This window comes from Dasypus novemcinctus, chromosome 11, assembly GCF_030445035.2.
Source record: "Dasypus novemcinctus isolate mDasNov1 chromosome 11, mDasNov1.1.hap2, whole genome shotgun sequence".
Lineage (NCBI taxonomy): Eukaryota > Metazoa > Chordata > Mammalia > Cingulata > Dasypodidae > Dasypus > Dasypus novemcinctus.
Window position 1 is genome coordinate 41,507,311 of NC_080683.1, and position 12,802 is coordinate 41,520,112.

General features: G+C 36.4%; 1 protein-coding gene across 1 annotated transcript in view; it reads left to right on the forward strand.

Moving 5' to 3' along the window:
- Nucleotides 1–12,802, forward strand: part of COL19A1 (collagen type XIX alpha 1 chain) — a 376,839-nt gene that overhangs the window by 179,874 nt on the left and 184,163 nt on the right. Inside the window, exons 13-15 of the mRNA XM_023585875.2 lie at nt 1,131–1,184; nt 10,300–10,353; nt 12,180–12,215. Coding sequence (XP_023441643.2) covers nt 1,131–1,184; nt 10,300–10,353; nt 12,180–12,215 — 144 coding nt within the window. The remainder of the gene's footprint in view (nt 1–1,130; nt 1,185–10,299; nt 10,354–12,179; nt 12,216–12,802) is intronic.

The following is a 12,802-nucleotide window of genomic DNA, read 5'->3' on the forward strand; positions in this document are numbered from 1 at the left end:
GTGCAGCCCCAGAATATCTCCTTTCCCTCCATTTTCAGTTTTAAATACTCAGCCTCATTCTACTTGAACTCTTTTCACTGACTGTGTCTTTAATATTTGTTTGTCCTGAATGATTATATAATTTCATTCCAGTAATCAACTTATTTTTACTTCATTTTCTGTTTTCAATATACTTTTCATTATATTAATAATATTTATTCTTAGTGATTGAAACTGTGCATTTGTATTTCTATTTGTAGAGTATTTAACTTATTATCACTTGAAATTGGGTGCTAGCTTTTCTTTAATTTTTTTGCAAGGAAAAATAATGTTTTTGTAGGAAAAAAAATTGAAAGGAGGGCAGAATATATAAAAGCAATAAATATCACCATAGTGGCATAAGGCAGAGATAGCCACTTCACACACACATGTGTACCTACACACCATGATAGATTCACATGATAATGAAACAAAAATATATGCCACTGTGGGTATGTATCATCAACAATGGTAGCAGTAGCCAATTTGAACATTTGTAGCTGTAAAGTAATAAAAATTGTATTTGTTAATTAATCAATTGCATCTTACTTTTTTAATAAGGAGTATTTTCCTAGAGTATAAAATAAAATTCATAAATGTGATTTTAATGTCTGCGTCATATTCCATTTATATACTCTAAATTACTTAACCAGCCCCCTATTTTTAGACACTTAGTATGTTTCTCTTTTTTTACATAAATAGTATTGTGCTCTACATTTAGTGTCTAAAACTTTTCATCTCTGATTATTTCCTTAGGATATATTCTTAGGAGTAAAATCACTGGACCAAATGGAATGAACAGATTTAAGACCCTTCATATATATTGCCAGATTGCCCTCCAGAAAGTTCTTTGTTGCTTACAGAAGAAAATAAATAATCCTGTTCTGTTTCACTCTTTAATCATTTTTATGCAACTTTCCTTTGAACCTTTAAACTTCTCTTTGATTTTAGGACTCAGAATTGTATTTCAGTAAATTTTTCCTTCAAGGGATTAGCAAAATAATCACAATGTTGAAAGTACCCAAATGATATAACTCTCCTATATTTCCTAGTAAAGGTTTTCAGATATAACACTTTTTTTTTTTTTCATTTTATAAATTGTTTTCTTGTAGGGTGCACAAGGAGAAAAAGGAGATTCAGGTCTGGCTGGCATTAATGGACAAGAAGTAAGCATAACTTTCTTTTTTCTAATATTCTGTTTACATTTGTCCTGAAAGATGTTGACTATCTCATACTGTTAAGTTCTGGCCATTAATGAAAGAACAAAATCAAAAATCAGGTCAGTTTTTCACATGGCTCAATAGAGGATCAGTGTTTTTAGTTTCATTACAGATAGTTCCCTGCCTTTATATATTTCATACATGTACTCAGCCTTAACAGCCCTTTCTTCCTTGCTGTTTCTGGTTTACGGTTTCCCTGGTCTTCCTTTCTCTGTCTTCTTTCATCTTACATACTTTCTTCTGTGATCTGTGTCCTTACACAGAGTTCTCTTTTCATCCCCCACTAAATTTCCCTGCAGGGAACACTTTGATAGGATTGCAATGGTGAGAAAAAAAAAAGGGAAGAAGAAAAGGGGGAACTTGTGTGCCTGTATTGCTCGCCCTCCAACGTACCAGTTTTTCAACCTCAGGGATACTGTCACTCAGAGCATCCTCAAGTCCTGGCCATCTCTTTCCCTTCCCTTTAGAACAATTATCACTGAAGGACCGCACTCCAGCTATGATGAAATTTGAAGGTTAGCCCAAGTCTGGGTTTCCCACTGATATGTAGGTCAATCTTATTTCAGGTTATCAAATTCTCTATTGACTATAGATATACCAACTGTACTGGGGCACGGGTCCATAATAAGAATTGTTTTTCCTCATTGTTTCTTTAAAATGTAAAACTGGGGAAACGGACTTGGCCCAGTGGTTAGGGCGTCCGTCTACCACATGGGAGGTCCGCGGTTCAAACCCCGGGCCTCCTTGACCCGTGTGGAGCTGGCCCATGCGCAGTGCTGATGCGTGCAAGGAGTGCCCTGCCACGCAGGGGTGTCCCCCGCGTAGGGGAGCCCCACGCGCAAGGAGTGGGCCCCGTAAGGAGAGCCGCCCAGCACAAAAGAAAGTGCAGCCTGCCCAGGAATGGCGCCGCCCACACTTCCTGTGCCGTTGACGACAACAGAAGCGGACAAAGAAACAAGATGCAGCAAATAGACACAGAATACAGACAACCGGGGGCGGGGGGTGGGGTGATTAAATAAATAAATAAGTCTTAAAAAAAAAAAAGTAAAACTGTTTTAGAAAAGTTCCTAAGGGCTGCTACTTGGTTTATAGATAAAATAATAATAAACACTTCTGAAGCTATATTTGGTTCCTAGATACTCTAGAAGAGTCATGAAAACTTTCTTAAAGGTGTAGGTCGTAAGAGGGGCCTGTGGAGAAAATTAGAAAGATACTTGAGAGGGCTTCCTCCAAAAGAGAAACACCCCTGGAGTTGACACTAGTACTTAACACTGATATTAGCACTGGCCTGAGGCTCTGATCCCCACAGCTTTACTTCCCGTTTAATTCCTAAAATGCCCCAATTCACATATTTAACATGACCCTTATTCCTCTCCCCTTTGAAGTGATTACCCTACACCAGAGAATGGGAACTAGCACCAATGCCTTGACCTAGGGGAATTCATCTACCTTGTTAGAGGGCATTAGGACACTGAATTGTCAGGGCCGTTAATTCACGTGTTTAAATAGAGCATCTGATTCATCTCCCTACCCTGCTTTTGGATGTACCTGGTGAAGTGGAAAGCCAGAGCCCAGTTTGTGTACCAGTTCTGTCACTGGTGAGCAAATCACTTCTCAGAGCCTGTAAGGTGATGGACTTGGTTCCCACCACTACAACGTTCTATGATTATACAAAGAGATTATTAAGATTACAAATCTGAAAAGCATGATGAGATCTGAAGCGTCTGAACAGAGGAGAGATAGGATTCCAGCTGCATTTAAGGAAAGATTAGCTTTGTAATGTGTTCTATCAAATGGATAGACTTTGGACTTTCGTAGTTCCTGTTTTTTCTATTGTACTCTTGATGAGACCAAAGACTATGTCTTGGAATCCCTAGTATTTAGTAAATGTTTGAAATGAGTAAAGTCTCCATTATTATTTGTTTAATTTATCCTGAAAAATCGAGAAGTTATAACAATACTCTAAAATATAAGTAATCAGAGCCTAAACTAACAGATAACAGAGGTGAAAGGGAAGGTATAAATGGTGATACTGCAGAGGCAAAATATATATGATTTGTCACTTGATTTGCTATGAGAAAGAGAGAAAACTCAAAAATAGCCCAGAAATTTGAACATTCATTATTCGAAGGATGTTAACAAATAAGAAATGTTGAGTGTCAAAAGAGATGAACTTTAGTGTTCCAAAAATAACCAAGCCACAGATACATGAGCACTTTGAGATAACGAACTAAAACAAAGATTCTCAGCGGTTCTTAAAAATAATGTTGGAATTGAATAGAGAACTAGGGAAATAGTTTTCCTTCAAAGTTGAATAAAAATGGAATGAGATATGAGAAGTTGGACTTGGAATATATTTCCAGTAATTTAGGAAAATATTCTCATGTTGTCTGACAGGTGATTTGGCTTTTTAGAATTGTTTAATTGATGTACACATTTATTTGGGTGCCTATTATGTCCCCAAATGCTTTGCAGCTATTGTATGAATCCCAAAACTGAGTAAGACCCAACCTGCCGAGAGAAAGTCAACAGCATATTGCGCAGTGTGACCTTTCATCTTTCAAAAGTTTCTTGAAAGAATCCTTCTCATTCCCCAGTCACAGGGGTGTCATTATCTTTAGCACCTTAATTGTTTAATATAGATCATTAAGTACATCACAAAGCATGACAAAGCACGTTAACTTTTCTCACTTGGTTACTTAATTAATATATAGATGACTATATTTTCCTTTTCTTAATTTTGCCAACCATATCCAGGGGTCATGGCTAAGGAGAAATAGGAAAACATAATGAACATCCTCTCTCGAAATCTACTGTCACTAGGAGTAAAGAAGCTAATGTAGCACTGTTAAACCAGTGGTGGTGGTGGAGGGCTAATAGTGTGTTATTGTTCATAAACTATTTTCATGTGTGATTTGAAATCCGATCCTTACCCTAACTTTATGTGATAGCCAGAGCAGAAGTGACAGAACCCTCATTTTTCTGTAGAGGCAAGAAATAGACACTTGGGAAAATTAAGAAACTTTATTTTAGAAAATGGTAAAATCAACCTTTAACTCCCAGGTTTGGCTGAAAAGTCTCTGCTTTCCCCACTTGGCAGTGTCTATCACACAATGCTAGAATAAACTGACTTCGCAAATGAAAATAATTAAACATTTAGGACAGGTTACTTTTCAATAAGTGCAGGTGTACATCTGATAATGAAGAACATTATAATGGCTATTTCAATTTGAAGTAAGTCAAGCTGTGATGGAGATTATAACTCCATAACGTTCAGTTAGAGCATATAGTGAACAAACTCGTCAGACCAGTTCACTCCAGCTACTTTCCAAGTCAAAGAAAATTGGAAGAATAGTTAATATTCCTTCTAAATAAATTTAAACAGCCTTCTTTTTATGGATAGTCTTCATTCTTGCAAATAACATATACCTTGATGTAAATGTCCCTTTAATAATTCTTCTGTGTTAGCTTTCTCACAAAACAGACAAGCTCACTTTGGAAGATGCAAGCCTTATTTAAATAGAAATATATGGCCGTCTTCCTCAGTGAAGAGCACTTGACATTTATGGGCAAGACAATTCTTTGTCAGAGGTCTGTCCTGCAAGAATGTTTAGTATCGTTGGGGCTCACCAACTAAATGCCAGTAGCAGTTCCTATTCTTTGGGGAAAAAAATGCTCTGATCCATTTCCAAATGCATCCTTGATGGGAGAGATGCATTTATTTGTGTGGGTGTCTGTCTGTGGTGTGTACGTGTGTGTGTGTATAAATTTTGGGTTAATTTCTATAGTATTACTAAACACAAGCTCCTATTTCCCTTGTATTTTAAATAATGCGTACCAAACATATATTGAAATAGTCACAAATTTGAATTGCTAGAACCTAACCTTTAAAATGTAAGACCTCAGTTACACACATTCTTAGTTTATAATCAAATGATTTTGATTGTGGCCTAATATGAAATATATTCAAAAATGGCATCTTAAAATGGACTTGAGAGGAAATGTTGTAATGTTGGTTGTTAATGCGACCTCTGAAGCCAGACTACCTGGGTTCAAATCCCAGCTCTGCCATTAACTAGCTGGTATACTATTTGGTAGAGTACTTAAACAATCTGTGTCTCAGCTTCTTCATTTGCACAAGAAAATGGTAATATTAATAGTACTTACCTCAAAGAATATTCGTGAGGATTAAAGAGGTTAACATTTGTAAAGCATTTAGAACAATAACTAGTAGACAGTAAGATCTAATGTTTATTAGCTATTATTAGAAAGTTGATTAAATAAAACAAATTTGTATCTAATATATGTATTTTAATTTCCTCCTCTGCATCTTTACTGCTGTCTTTCAAACAATCTTTATCAGAATTACAACATCCAATGTTTCTAAAATACCATGTTAATCTGCTTATACCAATGCAATTTGTACTATTGAATGCAAAAATATTGAAGTCACAAAGCCAAAGTATCAGCTGGTGACAGTTGCTGCCATTGCTACAGAACAAGATGCAGTCTGTAGAAGCTGGGGTAAAGAATTAAGTGATAAGTTAAAATTTGCAACACATAACTTACATTATTGTGTATGATATTCTGATTTTAAAAGACAATACATACTGTGAAAAGTAGGTCTTGCAATAAAAATTAGTTTCATAATCTACCACCTTTTACAAATCTAGTTGTAATACTGTCCTTCCACTTTCATATTGCTTTAGTTTTTTTTAAGATTTATTTATTTATTTATTTATTTCTCTCCCCTTCCGCCCCCCCCCACCACGGTTGTCTATTCTCTGTCTGTTTGCTGCGTCTTCTTTGTCTGCTTCTGTTGTTGTCAGCAGCACGGGAATCTGTGTTTCTTTTTGTTGCATCATCTTGTATCAGCTCTCCATGTGTGCAGCACCATTCCTGGGCAGGCTGCACTTTCTTTCACGCTGGGCGGCTCTCCTTAGGGGGCACACTTCTTGTGCGTGGGGCTCCCCTATGCGGGGGACACCCCTGTGTGGCAGGGCACTCCTTGCATGCATCAGCACTGCGCATGGGCCAGCTCCACACGGGTCAAGGAGGCCCAGGATTTGAATCGCGGACCTCCCATGTGGTAGACGGACACCCTAACCACTGGGCCAAGTCTGCCGCCCTTATATTGCTTTAGATAAGAGTTCCTGTCATGGTTTAATAACATGCAAAGTTAACAACCATGATTTTGAGAATCTTTATATACATAATTTTTTATAGAGAACCTTGATAATAGATACCCATTTTTTTTTCAACATTGAATTTAGAGTCTGTTCCATTTGGTTCATTATGCTTTATGGTGAGTGCTGTGTCTTTTTCCTCCCAGCACTCAAAAACCACTGATAGCAGCTCCAGTATGACAGAGGGAGAAAAATTGTACTGGAGCAAAACATTACTGATCTGTTTCTTAGAGCCTATTATGATGCCGTGTCCTTAACAACACTGCACTTTGTCACAGGAGGACATGAGTTACATAGGTCCACTTTAATGGCCATAAAAGTAGAAGTTTGATGAATGCAGTACTACTTCTCAATTGCATTTTATCCTGTGTGAGTTAAAGCACAGTTGTTACACATCCATCACACTGAGTACAAAACTGAACAGAAAGAACTATTAATTATCTTTTAAACTAAAAGGCAACATTTATTAAGTGCCTACAATGTGCTAAGTATTTTTATAACGTAAGTTTCTCATCCCAAATCTTCAAGGTAACTATTACTTATACCTACTCTAAAGGGAAGCTTTAATAACTTACACAAGATTATGCATAAAATGCCATTCCTTTATCAACTCACCAGAACTCCATGTCTCTGATGCCTTAAGGACCTCCAGCAGAATTAGACATCCCTGGGAAGTACGCCCTTCACACCTCATATATACTTCTGTGATAGCACTCACTATTTACATGCACTTGTAATTGGTTGCATTATCTCCTCATAACCATTTCTACTGCACTGAGAACGGTCCTAGACACGGGGATGGATCCTGAGACACTGTAGAGGTACAACGTTGGTAGTGTCCTTCCTGCCCACAGTTAATTAAGCCAGGCCAGGAATAATGAAGTGACTCAACTGCCAATAAGTCCCTTCCCTGGAACTGCAGTGAAGGTTAATTTGTCAGGCAAGCTTTGCATTTCTAAAATGTCTTATTTTAGACCTACAAAAGAATATATACAACACACGTGATGGTTGTGAATCATAGTAAGTGAAATACCAGTGTACCCAGAACTCAGTATAAGAACTAGGGCATCATTCATCCCCTTGGACCTACCTGTATGCCCCTCCTATCCCCCACACCAGCGGTAACTGTTTTCCTGAATGCTTTGCTTAATATTCCCTTCCATTCTTAAAAATAATGTTCTTACACTCATGTATTTATACAGAATATGTGGTCTAGTCTTGCATGTTTGCAGACGTTCAATAAACTTTGTTGAATAAATAGATACTTCATGTCTTTCTTCACCATTCCTTTCTTGATGTTTGTCCTTTCTCTGGGTAATTTTATACCAGCAAGAAGAGCAACCCTCTTTTAAAAAATAGCTCAGTTAACAGCATTACCTCTCAACCAGTTGCTCAAGCCAAGTATGAGTCAGTGTTGACAACTCCTTTCCCTGCCCTACTTCTGGTGTAGCTACAAGTCCTGGCAGGTCTACCTTCCAGTATGTGCCAACTCTGACCATTTCTCTCCATCTCCACTGGCATCACTCCATCCCAGCCATCCTGCTCTCCTGCCTGGAAAGCTGCAATAGCCCCTTTCCTGCTTTTACGCTGGTTGCCTACAATCCAGGTTCTACATTGTAGCCTAAATGATTAGTTTTTTCCTAAATATGAGTCAAATCATGTCATCTTTCTGCTTAAAATAGCTATGTAACTTTCCATTGCATTTAGAATAAAATCCAGCTCCCTTACTTTATCCTGCAATTCTCTACATGGCATGGCCCCTGGCTAACGTTTGAATTAATCTCATACTCCTTTCCTGCCTGCTCATGACACTTCTTTCCCATGGTGCCTTTGTGCTTGCTATTCCCTCCACCATGCACTTCTACCAGCCTCACCGTATGGGTGAATCCTTCTGAAATACCAGCGTCACCTCCACACTGAGGCAGTTTTTTACCACCCTAACTGATATAGTTAATCTTTCCCCCTTCACCCTTATCACATTCATCCTGTTGACCTGTTTATTGTCAGTCATCTTCCTTTAATATATAAGTTCCATGAGGATAGGGATGTTGACCTCTTGCTGTTTTTTATATCTCTAAAGCAGCACAGAAAACAGAAATATGATGTGAGCCACAAATACGGGACCAATAAAATTATATTACTTTCTCTAGTAGCAGTGTTAAGAAAAGTAAAAAGAAACGGGTGAATTAATTTTAATAATATATTTTATTTAATGTAATATATCAAATATTATGTTTCAACATGTAATCAATATATAAATTAATAATGAGATAGTTTACAGTCTTTTTTTGTACTAAATCTCAGAAACTCAATGTGTATTTTATACACATCACATCTCAATTCAGATTATTCGTTTTCCAAGGGTTCAAAAGCAACTGTGTATTTAACAGTGCAGATCTCAGACCTAGAATATTGCCTTACACACAAGGAATGAATGGATGAATGAAGGAGTGAATTATTAATAAAATCTGTTCACAAAAATGTCAGGAACTCCTTTCCTAAGTGTTGAGACAATGTTGCCAAATTTTACTCAGCAGGCATATACAAATAGAATATGTGTTGCTTGGGATGGAGAGGAAAGGATATTTCAAATAAGAGAATCCTGAATCTCAAATATGATTTAATTTTTCACTCCTCCTTTTCTATAAATATTCCAAGGTAATAATGAAGAAAAATAGCTATGCACCTTATTCGCGAAGGAATTTATGCAAATACAAATTTCTTCAGTTGATTAGATCATTAAAACTTGTTTTTTTAAAGTACAGGGCAACTCTCTGCAACGAGATTATTTTAAATCTCTAGTTTTCTTTTGTTGCTTTCAATTCATCATTGACTCCTAAATTGAGTGGCCACAGATAATGGCGTGTGACATTATTTAGTCACTACAAAATGTCAAGGCAGTAAGATCTGTATCCTTCAACTAGGAACAGTCAGGTGCCTAGATTTATTGTGCATTGTGTGGTTTTAGAATATTTATTTGTCCCATTATTACTCTTCTCTCATCCAATGTGCTACATTAGGAAGATCCTTTTTTCTGTTTACCACATAGACAAGATGTGTCTATCTAACTTTCTTACTGTTTACACTGTGAAATCCTTCGGCTATAGAACTGATCTCTTCCAGTGAAATCATTGTGGTATCCCTGCAGGCTGTTGCTTCTGAGTCAAGTCTACTAATTTACCATTAAAACACCCATGAGTCCAGGAAATTAATGAAAATATTTATCAGATATACTGTCTATTCTTTGTATAGTATTATTTAGTATCTTTATAAATCCAGGTGAAAATAAGATAGGAACTAGAGTCATGTCTAGACTAAAATATCCTTTCAAATCAGGATTGTGATTACATTTTAGCTCCAGCTTTGTGAGTGAAAAAGAATGTGAGAAAAAAGAATGCATCTTTCATTCCTTTTTTCCCTCACCATTTGATTTCCTGATAGAGAAGTAATAGTGTTTTTTATTTAACTCTTGAGGTTTTTTTTTCTGCAAGCTTTATAAAGGCCAAATCAATGCTAAATCAGAGTTATTTACAACATCCACAAATTTAATCCAAAGTGGATACTTAAAAGCTCGTATAGATCTAAATGATTTTTCCCCAGATGGTGAATTAATGTAATTTTAGCAGGAAGCAAAGTTGCACAAATATGCAGTATTGAGGACTCGTGCTGATTTAATGTATCTGTCCCCAACACAGCACAGATGTTGCTTATCATTTTAGTGCCAGTTGTCTCTATTCCTCTCCAAACTACAAACCGAAGAATAGGATTTGGGAGTTCAGTAAATTATGGTTTATTTTGTTAATAATAACTTGCTAGAACTTGAAGCTTTCTATGAACTGTGCATAGAAATCACGTTAGTTGTATTCTTTGTACAGGGTTTGAAAGGCGACTTGGGTCCTCGTGGTCCACCTGGCCCAAAAGGAGAAAAGGTGTGTATTTGCCCTGCAAAATGCCAACTTTTTCTTTGGAAAACCCCAACTTAACCTTTGCAGTGACTTCTCATTGATAAAATTTAACTAACAAAAGCATTTTAAAATTAACCAAAGGCTGTTATGTTGAACACATTTGGAAAAAAAAGTCTTTTGGTTTATTTGATTAGTTTGAAGATATTACATGCACAATTGCTATTTGATGCTAACTCAGGTTTATAAGATTTCCCCTTTCTCTCCCTCATTTAACAGCCTTGGTTATTCTGTCACCAAGTTAGTAAGCTTGTCCTGTATCAGGGAACTTTGTCAATAGCACTGAGCTCCTACCATGATGGTAAAGCAGGTGGCTCCTTCAGGGGAAGCAGGCTAACTGAATCTTCACCCTTAGAATAACTGCTGCTTTTCCCTCTACTTTTTCTCATTTACTATTTCATAATAGCATATTGGCAGTCACTTTGAAAGGAGACTTAAGAAGGAAGCAGATATAGCTCAAGTGACTGAGTGCCTGCTTCCCATGTATGAGGTCCTGGGTTCGATCCCAGTACCTTCTAAAAACAAAAATAAAAAAGCAAACAAATGAAAATACCATTGGGGAATGGATGTAGCTAAGTGGTTGAGTGCCTCCTTTCCATGTACAAGGTCCTGAGTTCAATCCCCAGAACCACCCCTCCCAAAAAAAGGGGAAAAAAGGAGACTTAAGAAAAAGTGAAAACAAAAGGTGCTTTAAATAAAGTCATTAGGTGATCCCAATTTGATGAGAATTGTATGTGTTTTGTACTGTATTTTGTTCTCCACTCTCAGTACATTGTCATCCTTGTCTGGGTTCAATATTTACCTCTACATTAAAAGCAGGCTTGCAAACCAGTCTCTAGTGACTGATTTAAGCTGCACCAATGGTTTTTAAACAACTATTGGTTATTTTTATTCAATTGTCCCAAAGAGTAAGATTATACAATGCCAAGTCTTAACTTTTGAGGTAATCATAACTATGTGAGAAAAGAGAAAGTCATAGTCATAGTCTGAGTCTAAGAATAAAAACAATATTCCAGCACACCTGTCCACACACAGTCTATGGTCTCCATAATGTCCTTCTAAACAAGAACCATAGCAATGATGCATGGTCTTAGCGAGAGTTCATATGAGATAATAGAGTTCCTGTGTCAATAAAGCATATAGGTACCATAGAAATCTGAAAATAATGAACTCTTAGTGAATGATTTTTCAAATATTTTGAACAGTTTAATAGTCAGTAAGTCCACTTGGCAATTTGTATTTACAAGGTTGGCAAAGGAATTTTAGTATTTGAAAATACATAACTATAGGCAAATCCTCTTACGATTGATGGCAAGTGCAATGCCAATTCAGCAGAGCTTAGAAGAGGCAATGCCTGCTTCTTGCTGCTGGGCAGCACAAAGTGGGGAGATCCACTTATTATTTCTGCTGATCCTCAGACTAACTTTGTCATAAAAACCATCTGTTGCTAGGACACTTCCCAGCTTCCCCATTGGACAATAACCAGGAAAGATATTCTCTCTAATTTCAGGCTAGAGTACAAAGTATTGGAAATTAGATTATTTTGTTTTTATAAACAAGTTCTGCTATTGCTAAAAGCATAGAGATGCACAAGGTGATTTTTATATCATGAGAATAAAAGGGCACACAATAAATATTTTATGGTGCAGAGACTTTTATCAAGATAAAATTCTATAGTCATTTCCCTTGAGATTTAGATATAGATATTGCTTTCATCTATTCTAGAAAAAGTATAAGTAACATGATAATAAAGGGACTATTGGTAATTGTAATTTTTCTTCAATCTATTTTAGGGAGATATGGGACCTCCAGGACCACCAGCCTCAAGTGTAAGTATTCTGGAAATCAAGGTTGAAAATTGAACTATGTTATCCTGTTTATTATTCATACAACATCAGGTCTAAACCAGAATTTAAAACCACAGGGTATTTTGAGAATTGAAAGTGATGTTAAAGTATATCTAGATAAACCTACACATTTTAAATATGGCAACTACCCACAATAGTGAAGTATTTGACCCTAGGTCATATAGGTAGTTACTAGAAAAGTCTGGAGCAAATTTCTCTCTCCCACAAATAGTTCATTATTTTGTCCCTTAAATATACATTCTTAGCACTATGTTTAAAGTAAATGGAAGTTGAGACAGCTCTACATACTCAAAAAGCTGTAAGAAAAAAAAAACTATAACCACCAATATGTAAAACCAGCTTCCTATTTAAACTGATTATTATACCCCCCAAATCCTTTCCAAGACCACTGTGATTGTCATGTTATTGGCTTCTAAAATTTTTCAAATGATAAAATGGCAATATTTCAGTAACATTTATGAGAAAAGTTTATAATGTGCACATAATAGGATTTTTAATTGAATGTTTCATCATTTATTAAGCATTTAATCATAAATATATAATGCTTT